General features: G+C 50.5%; 1 protein-coding gene across 6 annotated transcripts in view; it reads left to right on the top strand.

Annotated features, from left to right (window-relative positions):
* Positions 1-13,283, top strand: part of IL34 (interleukin 34) — a 69,492-nt gene that overhangs the window by 54,367 nt on the left and 1,842 nt on the right. For all 6 annotated transcript variants that reach the window (XM_053607105.1, XM_053607123.1, XM_053607150.1 and 3 more), the window contains exons 2-5: positions 3,791-4,190; positions 10,027-10,160; positions 11,878-11,955; positions 12,176-12,337. In XM_053607105.1, the coding sequence (XP_053463080.1) occupies positions 4,163-4,190; positions 10,027-10,160; positions 11,878-11,955; positions 12,176-12,337 (402 nt within the window). In that variant the 5' untranslated portion in view covers positions 3,791-4,162. The remainder of the gene's footprint in view (positions 1-3,790; positions 4,191-10,026; positions 10,161-11,877; positions 11,956-12,175; positions 12,338-13,283) is intronic.

Here is a 13,283-nt window from a genome sequence, read left to right as displayed (position 1 = left end):
CCTTAGTCATGATTTGGTGAAATTAGTATTCACTTTGTATTTGCCACTGTGACTTTGAAAATGCTATTCACCACTGAACTATGTAGAAAATGTTGCCAACTTTGACTTTTCTTGCACAACTTTTCTCTGCATGAGCTTCTCAGTGATGGTAGTAAGCCTCAGGGTGGAGCGGGCTGGGGTGGGAGAGGCACGTTCTTAACTCTTCACCCGCCCCATCTCTACCTCCGAGAGAGATGGAGAGGGACAGAGACAGAGGGACAGAGATGGAGAGACAGAAACAGAAGGATAGAGAGGCAGAGAGAGATAAGGATAGACAGAGAGGCAGGTCTGAGGCCTTTGGGGATCTAGGAAGGCTTCTGTCTGGGGGATAGATGGCTCACAGGCCACTGGTTGGCCTCACTTGCCAGGGAGGGCTCCTGTGGCCTCTGGGCTGTACCTGTGTCAGGCTCCATGAGTGGCCTGGTTTCCCCTAGCTCTGGCTTCTGCATCATCAAGTGACTCTCACTTTGCTTCCTCCATTGGCTTCCTCATATGCCCCCATTTCAGAAGGGCCCGGACCAGGGACCACAGATGGTACCTGGGTTTAGGACAGTCCAGGTGTGGTTTGAAGGTGACAGTGGCCCTATTCTATTCTCCCTGGCTTCTCCATCAGGGCCTGGAGGTCCAGGAGTTGTGGTGGGTTCAGTGCTGGGGGCCTGCCTTGGAGATTTCTGAGTGAGGAGGCTGTCAGGAGACACTCTTGGACATGGCCGTGGTGAAGAGCCTGATTCTGGTGTGTGCCTGTGGGCAGTTTCTGTGCTGTGGGAGCTGCAGTCCTGTGCATAACAGGGACCAGAGGGCTGCAGCAGCAGGAAGGTGCTGGGTGCCACGGTCTGGCTGTGGCACCTGGCATGCAGAGCCCAGCTGGTCTGGAGGACCATGGGGTGTGACTGAGTTACAGGTAGGCCTGTGGAAGATAAAAACTCCCACCTATACCAAAAGCAGCATGCAGAGGCTTGTGGTGGCTTTATTCATTTACCAAAACCTGGAAACAACCCACATGCCCTTCAACTGGCAGACAGTAGTCAGTCTATGTGATGAAAGACTACTCAGCAAGAAATAGGAACAAACTACTAGTCTTGACCTTATGGTGATTTCACTTAGGATTTTGGACTTTATGGGGGTGTAAAACCATGGCAATTTCAATGTAATGTACAGCTGTGGTTCTCAACTCCTGGGCTGGGGCCCAGTACCAGTCCATGGCCTGTTAGGAACCAGGCTGCCAAGCAGGAAGAGTGAAGCTTCATCTGTATTTACAGCCGCTCCCCATCACCGGCATCACCCCCTGAGCTCTGCCTCCCAGCAGATAAATAGCAGCATTCGATTCTCATAGGAGCACTAACCCTACTGTAATCTGCCCATGGGAGGGATCTAAGTTGTGCGCAACTTATGAAAATCTAATACCTAATGATCTCAAGTGGGAGATATAATGTCATTGAATCATCCCGAAACCATTCCCCAAGCCTGCTTCATGGAAAAATTGTCTTCCATGAAACAAGTCCCTGGTGCCAAAAGATTAGACCACTATAGTAGTCAGTCAATTATAGATGCTGGCATGGTGGTTCATGCCTGCAACCTTAGCACTTTTGGAGGCTGAGCTTTGAGGATCCCTTGAGCTCAGGAGTTCAAGACCAGCCTAAGCAAGACCAAGACCCTGTCTCTACTAAAAAATGGAAAAACGAGCCGGGGCTTGTGGTGGGTGCCTATATTCCCAGCTACTTGGGAAGCTGAGGCAGGGGGAGCCCTTGAGTCCAGGAGCTGAGCTGTGAGTGAGGCCAATGCCACTGCATTTAGCCTGGGAAACAGACGGAGACTCTGTCTCAAAAAAAAAAAAAAAAAAAATTACAAAATATTCAACACTTATTATAAAATAGGTTTTGTGTTATGATTTTGCCAACTCTAGGATAATGTAAGAATGTAAGTGTTCTGAGCACCTTTAAGGTAAGCTAGGCTAAGCTATGATGTTTGGTAGGTTAGGCGTATGAAATACATTTTCTTTCTTTTTAAAAAAATTATCAGTACATAATAGTGATGTGTTTTCAACTTTAAGTTTAAAAGATGTTTTTAATTTACGATGGGTTTATCTTAAGTCGGAGAGCGTCTGTACTAACACGTGTAACAACATGGCCGAAGCCCAAATGCAGCCTGCTAAGTGGAAGGAGCCAGGCATCCCGGGCTACACACTGCTATTGAGTTTAGTTCTGGAGAAGAAGAAAGTGCTAGACAGAAAACAAAGGAGCTGTTGCCTGGGGGTGGGAGGAGGAGAGGGCTACAAAGCTGGGGGAGGGAATTTGTTTGGGTGGGTGGAAATGTTTTGTGTCTTCCTTGCTGTAGTGGTCACGCAACTCTGCACTGTGGAAAAAGGCAAATTTTACTGTATGTAAGTTATTCCCCAATACCTGGAAAAAGCCTCCAAATGAAGGACAACTAAAAATTGTAGTTAGGTCTGGAGTGATGCTGGGCAAATGTCAGGGTGAGATGGAGGAAGGGGAGGAGGAAGAAAAGTCAGGGTATGTCCAGGGCTGAGATTCAGGGTGACCCCACATAAGGGGTGAGTATGAACATTCTGTAGGAGGCCCTCCCTGCCTACTGGGAACCTCCAAGGGTAAGGCCAGTACTTCTGGTACATTCTGTGGGGACACTGGGGAGGCTGCCAAGGAGAAGTCCCCCAAGTCATAACTTCTTTCCCCTTGTGGCCCTTTCCCCTGACCAGAGGAGAGGGTATGGGGAGGGGACAGGCAAGGGAATGGAACAGAACCCAGAGGCTGAATGTCAGAGCTGGCTGGGCTGCTGGTTAACTCGGCCTCATCTGCCAAATGGGGACAATGGTCCACACCTCGCAGAGTTCAATGAGGGTACATGAGATCACCTTGTGAGATCACTGAGCCCCGTGTGGGTGTCCACTTGGAGGGGTGGTCACAGTGGGCAGAGTTTGAAATTCCTGACTTCTTATAAGCTGTGTGACCTTGGACAAGTGTTTTAACATTTCTGGGCCTCATTTTCCTCATGGAAAAAACTGAGATTTTATGGTCTCCTAAAAATAGCTGTGAGGATTCAGTGAATATAAAAACCTTCTGGCCCATAGTGAGCTGTCAGGAAGAGGTACCCCCTTATTATCTTAAGGTTGCCAAGACTAGAAAAAAAAATAGGTTCCCCGTTACTTTGGATTGACAGACAAATAATGAATATTTTTAGCATAAGTATGTCCCACGCAATAGTTGGGATATACTTACACTAAAGTTTGCATGACACCATTATACTAAAAAGAGTATTGGTTATTATCTGAAATTAAAATTTAACTGGATGCTCAGTATTACCCCTGGCAACTCTACTGCCCGGGAGGTGGATTTGGGATAACAGGAGGATGGGACTAAGTGTGAAGGTGAGTGATCTGCTCTTAGATCTCCCCTGTAGCCAAAGTCATTCCTGGACTTGACCTGGACTCTCACCTCCTTCAGAAAGCCCTGGTGATGTGTGAGTCTGCACTGCCTGTTCAATCCCCCATCCTGCTTTTATTCAGATCTAAGGCTGCCAGCTGGTGTCACCGTAACCCACTCCTGAGCCTGGCAGCTGCTGGATGTTCTAAAGTCATTTCTCATGTGTGAGCGTGTCCCTGCGGCAGGTGCCAGGCAGGATGGTCCCACAGGCCGTGGGCGTGGCATGCACCCTGGAGCCTCCGCACCGGAGGCTGGTGGCTGAGTGGCGGTGGTGCTCTTACATAATCGGTCTCTCTCCTCCTTTCTCTTTCCAGTGCCAGATTTCACACTGAGCAGCTGCAGTCGGAGAAATCAGAGAAAGCGCCACCCAGCCCCAGATTCCAAGGGGCCTGCTGGGGACTCTCTCCTCCTCCTCCTCTTCGGGAAGGGAGACCCTGAGGCTGCATCTCAGGGCTGCCATGGGGCTCCCAGCTGCCACCCCCCGGCTGTCCTCCGTGCTGCCAGGCAGATAAGGGTCCCAGGAGGACCTGTCCTCACTGCTACCTGGCTGTTCCTCTACGGCCAGCCCTGCCCTGAATTGGTGGCCACCTTTTGCTGACCCAAGGCCATGTAGGCCCCTCTTGGGCCTCCGTGGACACACTGCTGGGGACAGCGCCTCTGCTCTCCGGGGACCCCAGTGCACCACCATGCCCCGGGGCTTCGTCGGTCTGCACTGTGAGTACGGGGGTCCCTGGGGATCTGCCCCTGGAGGCCTTGGCCCAGAGCTAGGCTCTGTGGTAACCATAGCAACCACAGTACTCTTGCTGGTGAGAAGCTGAGATGCTTCCCAGCTTGACAGGGTGTCCCCGGGGACTCCCATGGGGAGCTGACCCCAGGCTCTGATGGGCAGGCAGGGCAAGTGGGCTGTGAAGCTTGGGCTGGTGGGCACAGCCTGTGGGGTGGCTGCAGGATGGGGCAGGTGGCATCATCACATCTTTCCTTGGTGGAGAGAGCAGTGGCCAGGAGAGCATTTCCAGCCTCCCTGGGTGTGGCCAGCGGGGGTAGGGCAGGTGTGCGTCAGGGTTCCAGGGACCAGAGATGCTAGGGAAAAGTGCACGGGTACCCAAAGAAGGCACCTTGCTCCCCTCTGCCCCTCCCTCCATAACAGAACAAAATTTAAAAGCAGAAAGGTATAAATGTCTGGAACAGGAAAAATAAGTTGACGTGAGGACAGAAAATACAAGAGGGACCTGGAAGTTGGGCGGCCAGACCAAGATCCCTTCAGTCTCCAAAATTCAATTTAATTGATTCCAATTCAACACGTTTTTCTGGTGCCTCCCACATGCCTGCTGGAGAGTTACTGCCATGACAACAGGGACCTTGTCTGGTGCCTCTGTCTTCAATGCCTGGCATGGAGCTAAGCATTCAGGAATCATTGGAGCAATGGAGGTTGGGCTTTGAGCCTGCGAGGGACTCCAGGAAGAGTTGGGTCCACTCTGGCTCTTAGATGGACGGGATGTGACACAGGGTCAGGACATTCAGGATGGGTGGGAGGACCCAGCTAGACCTGGTGTTCTAGAAGCACCCAGGTTATGAGCAGGGGAAGCAGTGTGGGTGACGTACTATTGGGAATGGCCTCACTGTGGAGTGGTGTCCATGTGCAGACACCTGGGGAGGTGTGTACAGCACTCCAGACAGAGGGAACAGCATGAGTAAAGGCTCGGTGTGGGCTGGGGAGAGGTCAGGCTGGTAGAGAGTGGCTGGCACACCATAGTAGGAAGATCCCGGGGCACAGAGCTATGTGGGAGCATTGTAACTGTGTGGACAAGGAGGTGCAGTGAGAGAGGAAAGGTGAGGTGGAGGGGAGGAAGCCCCAAGGGCACACTCGAGGACCCAGCAGGACTGGCTGGGGACAAGAGGGAGGAAGGTCATATATCAGGGCAGGGGCACCAGGCAACGTTTTCTCACAGATCAGGGCAGGTGCACCAGGCAATGTTTTCTCACGGTTTGGGAGACCAGATGGCCACCCTCCTTCCGGAAGGCTCTAGAGGAGGCATTCCTGGCCTTTTCCACCTTCTGGTGGCTCCTGGCATTCCTTGACTCGTGGCAGCATTGCTGTGACCTGCCTTTGTCTCCACATGCCTCTGCATGTCCCTGTGCCCGCTCCTCTTCTTATGGGAATCCAAGTCATTGGACATAGGGCCTTCCCATGCGGTGGCTCATGCCGGTAATCCTAGCACTCTGGAAGGCTGAGGCAGGTGGATTGCTTGAGCTCAGGAGTTCGAGACCAGCCTGAGCAAGAGTGAGACTCTCGTCTTTACTAAGAAGAGAAAAAATTAGTCCTGGCACCTGCAGTCCCAGCTACTTGAGAGGCTAAGGAAAGAAAATCACTCATCTTCAGGAGTTTGAGGTTACTGTGAACAATGATGCCACAGCACTCTGCCAGTGACAGAGTGAGACTCTCTCTCTCTCTCGCGCACAGACACAAAAAAAGAAAAAGAAAAATATCTTTCACTTAATTTAATCTGCAAGGAGCTTCTTTCCAAACACCTGAGGTTCTGGGTGAATGTAAATTGAGGGGTGCTCTTCAGCCCACTTCACAGGCTCAGATTTGGTCTCTAGGGCTAGGGGTGTCACATCCCATTTATCGTTGGACAAAGGGGAGGGGAGGGTGCAGGCCCCCCGCTACCCCCTTTTCCAGGCCAGGGAGCCCAGCAGAGGGGTTACTGACACTGACCCTTTCTCAGCTTCCTCTTCTGGCTTATGGGTCCTTAACCCTGGAGGGAGGGGGCACGGTGGGCCTCCTGGCCAGGGTTGGGGGTTGCTGTGGCTGTGGAGCTCCAAGGGTGCAGAGACTGCGAGCAAGAGTGGCCTTGAGAGTGGCTTAAGTCTGTGCTGTCCCTGCCTGGTCCCCTGTTTACTGGACTGTTAGAGGCAGCTGAAAAGGACTTAAAATTAGGCATGTGGCTGCTACAGATTTAGGGGAAGGCTGCCCAGTGTGGGGGCAGGCAGACTGTCTATTGACAGCGTCTGGGAGGCAGCTGTGTGCCTGCCTGTGCCAGGCTGAGAGGCTCAGTGTCCCTCCAAGACAGTATTCCTGTCCTGAGAGCACAGTTGCCAGGCCCTGAGGGCTCCAGCATAGGACATAGACAAGGGCAGCTGGTGTAGGATGGGGGAGGAGTGGGCAACCAGTGGTGATGGCCACTTGAGAAAAAAGAAGACCTGGTGTGGACAGACACTGATTTTTAAAAGATGAAAATTTGGATTTCTGTGTGAAATCCCTGTGCCCTAGAGGTGGCCCTTGCTTGAGACTCCAGATCCTTGGTTCTCAAAGTGTGGCTCTGGACCAGCAGCAAGCGTTCACCTCCGAACTGGTTAGAGAGGCAGATTCTCTGCTCCACCCAGACCTGCATCTGAGACTTTGGGGCGGGGCGGGGACTTGTGCCTTAACCAGCTCCCCAGGGGCTTCTGATGTCTGTTCCCACTTCTACTGCTTGAGGCAAATCCCCAAATGTGCGTGTGACATGCTCAGGGCCTGGACAGTGCTGTGGTTAACCGTATTGTGGCTTCACATACCGAGGTCAAGGTAATGAATGAACTGGGTGGGTAGTGCTAGAGACAGAGATTGGTGGGGGGCTGGCATAGGCAGGGGAGACCCTGGGGCAGGGGATGGGAGGTCTCAGTGGGGCTTCAGAAGTGGTCTGCCCTCTGAGCAGATGTGGAAGGGGCAAACACTGGTTCTGTTTGTGTTTATCTGCCTTGGGCCCAATGCTGTATCAGGCCATGGGAAGGCAGAGGGGAGGGAGGAAGAGCAAGATGATCACAAACTTAAAACCTTGCAGTAAATGTGGTTATCAGAGTTCTAGAGCATGAAAGGGCTGGCCGGCTGCTGCCCATTCTGGGCCCAGGACCTCAAGACCTGAGTTGAGCAATGGGTCCCAAAGGAGCAAAGTCTAGGCAGTAGGACAGGACAGGGCAGGGAAGGTCTGGAGAAGAAGGTTGGGACCAGCTGGTGTGGCCCCAGCTGGTGGGGCTGTAAGTACAAAAGTCTTCTAGGTGCCAGGAAGTGAGTGGGGAAAGTCTGATCAGTAATTCCTGCTGTCCAGGGTGGATCAGGGGAGTGACTCGGCCTGCCTGGCTATTTTTGCCAAAGTAAATAAATGAAAGTGTGATTATTTCTTTTTGACTATAACAATAATAAATATGGATTATAGACTATAAAAGATGTCCTACAAATAGTGAAAAAAAAGTTTTAAAAAATCTCCCATAGATGAGGCCAGGTGTGGCTCATGCCTATAATCTTGGCACTCTGGGAGGCCCAAAGAGTGGATGATTGCCTGCAGTCACAAGTTCAAGACCAGCCTGAGTCAGAGTGAGACCTTGTCTCTAAAAATAGCTGGGTGTTGTGGCAGGCACCTGTAGTCCCAGCTACTTGGGAGGCTGAGGCAAGAGAATCGCTTGAAACCAAGAGTCTGAGGTTGCTGTGAGTTATGACACTATGGCACTCTACTGAGGGTGACAAAGTGAGAGTCTCTCAAAAAAAAATTCTCCCATAGAGATTTAGTACATATTTTTCCACCATTTTTTCCAAATACTCATGTATATAATGAACAAAATTAATATCGTTCTATGTACACAGATAGTGCTGAATCGTGCTGTTTTTAAAGTTTGCTAAGCAAATTGTGAGTTTTTTCCTTCTTAAACAAGTGATTTTTATTGGCTACATTTATTATTATGGAATGCCTATGCCACTTAAAGATTTTTCCTGTAACAAAATAATGCTGCAGAGTATATCTTTGCCCACAAATCTTTTGGTTATGTCTTTCTTTCTCTCTTTTTCCTTCCAATTTATTCCTAGAAGTGAGCTTAGTGGGCCAAAGGGTGTCAGCATTTTTAAAGCTTAGTGATGTGAAGGGTGTGGATGTTATTAAGTCCATTAATAACAAAAATTGCCAAATTGCTTTCCAGGATGAGAACATCTGCCTCGCAACTTTGTCAGTCGGCATCATCATTAAAACAAGCCGGGTGTGGTGACACTCACCTGTAGTCCCAGTTACTCAGGAGGCCAAGGCATGAGGATGGCACCAGCCTGGGCAACATAGCAGGACTCTCGCTCTCTATAGACGCACACATGCACATATCCACCCACGTAGACACACACCCTTCTGTTGGGTAGATGAAAAATGGCATCTGGTTGTTTTATTTTGTATTTTTAAATTTTATTTTTATTTCAAATTAATATGAGGTTACAAAGTTTTAGATTACATAGCTCTCACTTCCAAGGTAAAGTTCCCTTGTAAAAGAACCCCTCATGCATGGTGCATATTAGGTGAGATGCATCTGGTTGCTTTAATGTAAATTTCTTTTTTTTTTTTTTTTTTTGTAGAGACAGAGTCTCACTTTATGGCCCTCGGTAGAGTGCCGTGGCCTCACACAGCTCACAGCAACCTCCAACTCCTGGGCTTAAGCGATTCTCTTGCCTCAGCCTCCCGAGTAGCTGGGACTACAGGCGCCCGCCACAACGCCCGGCTATCTTTTTTTTTTTTTTTTTTTTTTGAGACAGAGTCTCACTTGGTCACCCTTGGTAGAGTGCCCTGGTGTTTTAGCTCACAGCAACTTCAAACTCTTGGGTTCAAGTGATCCTCTTGCCTCAGCCTCCCAAGTAGCTGGGACTACAGGTGCCTGCCACAATGCCGGCTATTTTTAGAGATGGGGTCTTGCTCTGACTTGGCTGGTCTAGAACCCATGAACTCAGTCAGTCCACCCAGACCTTGGCCTCCCAAGTGCTGGGATTACAGGTGTGAGCCACCACGCCTGGCCATGAATTTCTCTATCTTATCAGTGAGTTTTGCTTCTTGGATATGTCTCTGATCCATCTATATTTTATTCTTCCTACTCTGATGGACTTTACTCAGGTTTGTTGCAAATTCTCTCAGGGTTTTCTAAGTCTGTTCAAGCTTTTGGAAATCACAAAAGCTGTTTTTGAAGTGAGAGTGACTCCCAGTGGTAGAAGCTGGTAATGTTTCCAAAGGCAGCACCTCCTGGGTTGCAGGTAAAATGCCAGAGGGAGACCAGCTTAGCATCTCAGAGTGGCCACACTGGGAGGCGCTGCAGGCCGACTGGCACATTTAACTGAGAGGGATGTTAAGGTCACATGGAGCTGGGGATAAAGTGACTCCAGTGACCAAAGTGTCATTTGTAGGCTTGAAACTAGAATCTGTATCTCTGAATCCCTTGATGGAAAATCCAGCAACAGGCTTTGAAAATATGTTACCCCTGGACGAGGGATTGTCCTGGAGGGGAGGTTGAGCTTGCCTCATGGGCAAGAGTAGGGATGAAACTGGAGACTGACCTGGGGTGTGCCTCCCAGGGACTCTGCCAGTCAGGGCTGCGGGGACATGGTTGGACGGTGCTCACCTGCTGGTCCCTGCCGCTCCGAACCCGGCTCTACCTGTCCCGTAAGCTCTTGTAACCCTTGCATGGGAATGATAATCACAGTCAGCTTTGTACGCTGGGGGCAGTGTGGATGCAGCACATGGGCTCAAGTGCTCTTGCTGGGTGTGGTTCACAGATCTTATAATCCTGCTTGGCGTGACCTTGAGGAGCGAGGGTTTGGAGGTGAGGTCCTTGACCCAGAGTCAGGAGTGCACTGTCACCAGCTCTCTACGGGACAAGCTGCAGTACAGGAACCGGCTTCAATACATGGTAACCATGTGGGCACCAGCTGCTTCCCTGCTCCCTAGCCCCATGGCTCACCTGGAACAGGCTTCTAGACATTCAGGGCCCTTCCTAGTACCTGGGTCAGTCCCAAGCTTACCCTAGCCCATTTCTGTGCCTTTGTCCAACATACAACCCGGGGAACTGGTCTGTGCTTACTGACTCTCCGGCCACCTCCCAGGGCCTCTACCCTCTCCTTGATCTGACCTTTGGCCCCACCTCCACGTGGCACTTGTCCTGTGACTCAGGAATGGACTCTAGGAGCTCTGTGGGGAACCTCAGATAAAGAACTAGAGTAGAGGGCGGAGCCTGTGGCTTAGTCGGTAAGGCGCCGGCCCCATATACCGAGGGTGGCGGGTTCAAGCCCGGCCCCGGCTTAACTGCAGCCAAAAAATAGCTGGGCGTTGTGGCGGGCACCTGTAGTCCCAGATACTCGGGAGGCTGAGGCAAGAGAATCGCTGAAGCCCAGGAGTTGGAGGTTGCTGTGAGCTGTGTGATGCCACAGCACTCTACCGAGGGCCATAAAGTGAGACTCTGTCTCTATTAAAAAAAAAAAAAAAAAAAAAAAGAACTAGAGTAGAGACACCCACGTGGCTCTGTATGTCTGTATTTATTTAGAGGCAGAGTCTCACTCTGTTGCCTGGCTGGAGTGCCGGGGCATCACAGCAACTTTAAACTCTTAGACTTCAGCAATCCTCTTGCCTCAGCCTCCCAAGTAGCTGGGACTAAAGGTGTCTGCCACAACACCCAGCTAGTTTTTCTATTTTCAGTAGTGACAGGGTCTCACTTTTTGCTCATGTTGGTCTGGAACTCCTGAGCTCAGGCATCCCACCCACCTCAGCCTCCCAGAGTGCTAGGATTATAGCTGTGCGCCACCGAGCCCAGTCTATATATATATATATATATTTTTTTTTTTTTTTTTTTTGAGAAAGAGTGTCACTTTGTTGTCCATGGCTAAAGTGCCGTAGTGTCATAGCTCACAGAAACCTCAACCTCTTGAGCTCAGGTGATTCTCTTGCCTCAGCCTCCTGAGTAGCTGAGACTACAGGTGCCTACCACAATATCCAGCTAGTTTTTCTATTTTTTAGTAGAGATGGGGTCTCCTCTTGCCCAGGTTGGTCTTGAACTCCTGAGCTCAAGCAATCCATCTGCCTCGCCCTCTCAGAGTATTAGGATTACAGGTGTGAACACTGCATCTGGCCATGTTAAATTAAAAAAAATTGTTTTTGAGCTCAGGTCTTGCATTGTTGCCCAGGCTGGTCTCAAACTCCTGGGCTTACGCAATCCTCCTGCCTCAGCCTCCTGAGTAGCTGGGACTATCGGTGTGTGCTGCCATCCCTAGCTATCTTTAAAAACAAAACAGATTTATTGAGATATAACATACCTGCCATACAATTTAAAGTGTACAACTCAATAGTTTTCAGTATGTTCCGAGTTGGGCAACCATAAGAAGTTTTAGAACATCATCTTCATCTCAGCCCTGGTGGGTGAAACTTCTGCCTTGGTAGGAACTGTATGTTTTGTTTTATCCTCCCTATGTCCCAGAGGAAAGTGAGACCCCCTGTGAGGGTCCTGTCTGCCACCACAGGGATGGATCTAGGGTCCTCTTGTCCTACATTCAAAATTCCCCTGGGAAGTTGGGGAGCCTTCCTAAATCATCTCTGCCTCTGAACTCATGCTTTGTTTCTGTGCCCCCCCCCCCCAGAAATACTACTTCCCCATCAACTACATGATCAGCGTGCCTTACGAGGGGGTGCTCAGAATCGCCAACATCACCAGGCTGGTGAGAATCCCCTCCTGGGCTCTGGGCCCCAGCCCCAGGGGCACGCTGGTCTGGGCAGGCATTCCCCACCCCCTCAAGCAAGTCCGCCCTTAGCCAGGTGCAGGGTTGCCCGCCGTCCATGGCGGACACCCTGTGTTTGGCTCCCTATGCAGGGGTGAGTCCCTGGGGGAGTCACAGCTGAGAGGTCTGGGCGTTCTGGTGATTTCTCATGTCTTTGCAGCACAGGGCCCGGGTGAGCGAGCGAGAGCTGCGCTATCTGTGGGTCTTGGTTAGTCTCAGTGCCACCGAATCAGTGCAGGACGTGCTGCTCGAGGGCCACCCGTCTTGGAGTTATCTGCAGGAGGTGCAGAGGCTGTTGCTGGATGTCCATCGGGGCTTCAAGGTGAGCCGTGCGGAGGCGGGTGTGTGTGTGTGTGCATGTGCTATGGTGTGCTCTGGATCCTGGGCAAGCCCTGGAACCCTCTTGACTTTGCTTCTGCCTCACAGGGTCCCTTTGGTGGGCCTGGGAGAGAAAGGGGATTTCTTTCTCTATTAGTAGAGATGGAGACCCCATCTCTACTAAAAAACAGAAAAACTAGCTGGATATTGTGGTAGGCACCTGTAGTCTCAGCTACTCAGGAGGCTGAGGCAAGAGAATCACCTGAGCACAGGAGACTTTCAGGGTGGTGAAAGTATTTTGTATAATATGCTAATATGACATCATGTGTTTATCAAAACCCATAGATCTGTACAACATGGAGGGTGAACCCAAATATAAACTATGTACTTTAGTTAATTAGGAAAAAAAGGTCAGGTGTGTGGTTCATGTCTGTAATCCTAGTACTCTGGGAGGCTGCAGCGAGAGGATCCCTTGAGGCCAGGAGTTGGAGACCAGCCCGAGGAAGAGACAAACCCCATCTCTACTAAAAATTGAAAAATTAGCTGGGTGTTGTGGTGAGTCCCAGCTACTCAGGAGGCTGAGGCAGGAAGATCGCTTGAGCCCAGGAGTCGGAGGTTGCTGTGAGCTATGATGCTACGGCACTCTAGCCAGGGCAATAGAGTGAGACTCTGTCTCAAACAAACAAGCAGCAACAACAACAAAAAAACATTTAGAAGTTTTTTTTTTTTTTTTTGCAGTTTTTGGCTGGGGCTGGGTTTGAACCCACCACCTCCTGCATACGGGGCTGGCATCCTTTGAGCCACAGGCACCGCCCCATTTAAAACAGTTTTTGTGGAGATGGGGTCTTATTTACTATGTTGCCCAGGCTGATCTCAACCTCCTGGCCTCAAGTGATCCTCCCCACTTGGCCTCCCAAAGTGCTGGCATTATCGGCATGAGCCACTGTGCT

This window comes from Nycticebus coucang, chromosome 2 (genome assembly GCF_027406575.1).
Source record: "Nycticebus coucang isolate mNycCou1 chromosome 2, mNycCou1.pri, whole genome shotgun sequence".
Taxonomy (NCBI): Eukaryota; Metazoa; Chordata; class Mammalia; order Primates; family Lorisidae; genus Nycticebus; species Nycticebus coucang.
This window is presented reverse-complemented; position numbering and strand designations above follow the sequence as displayed.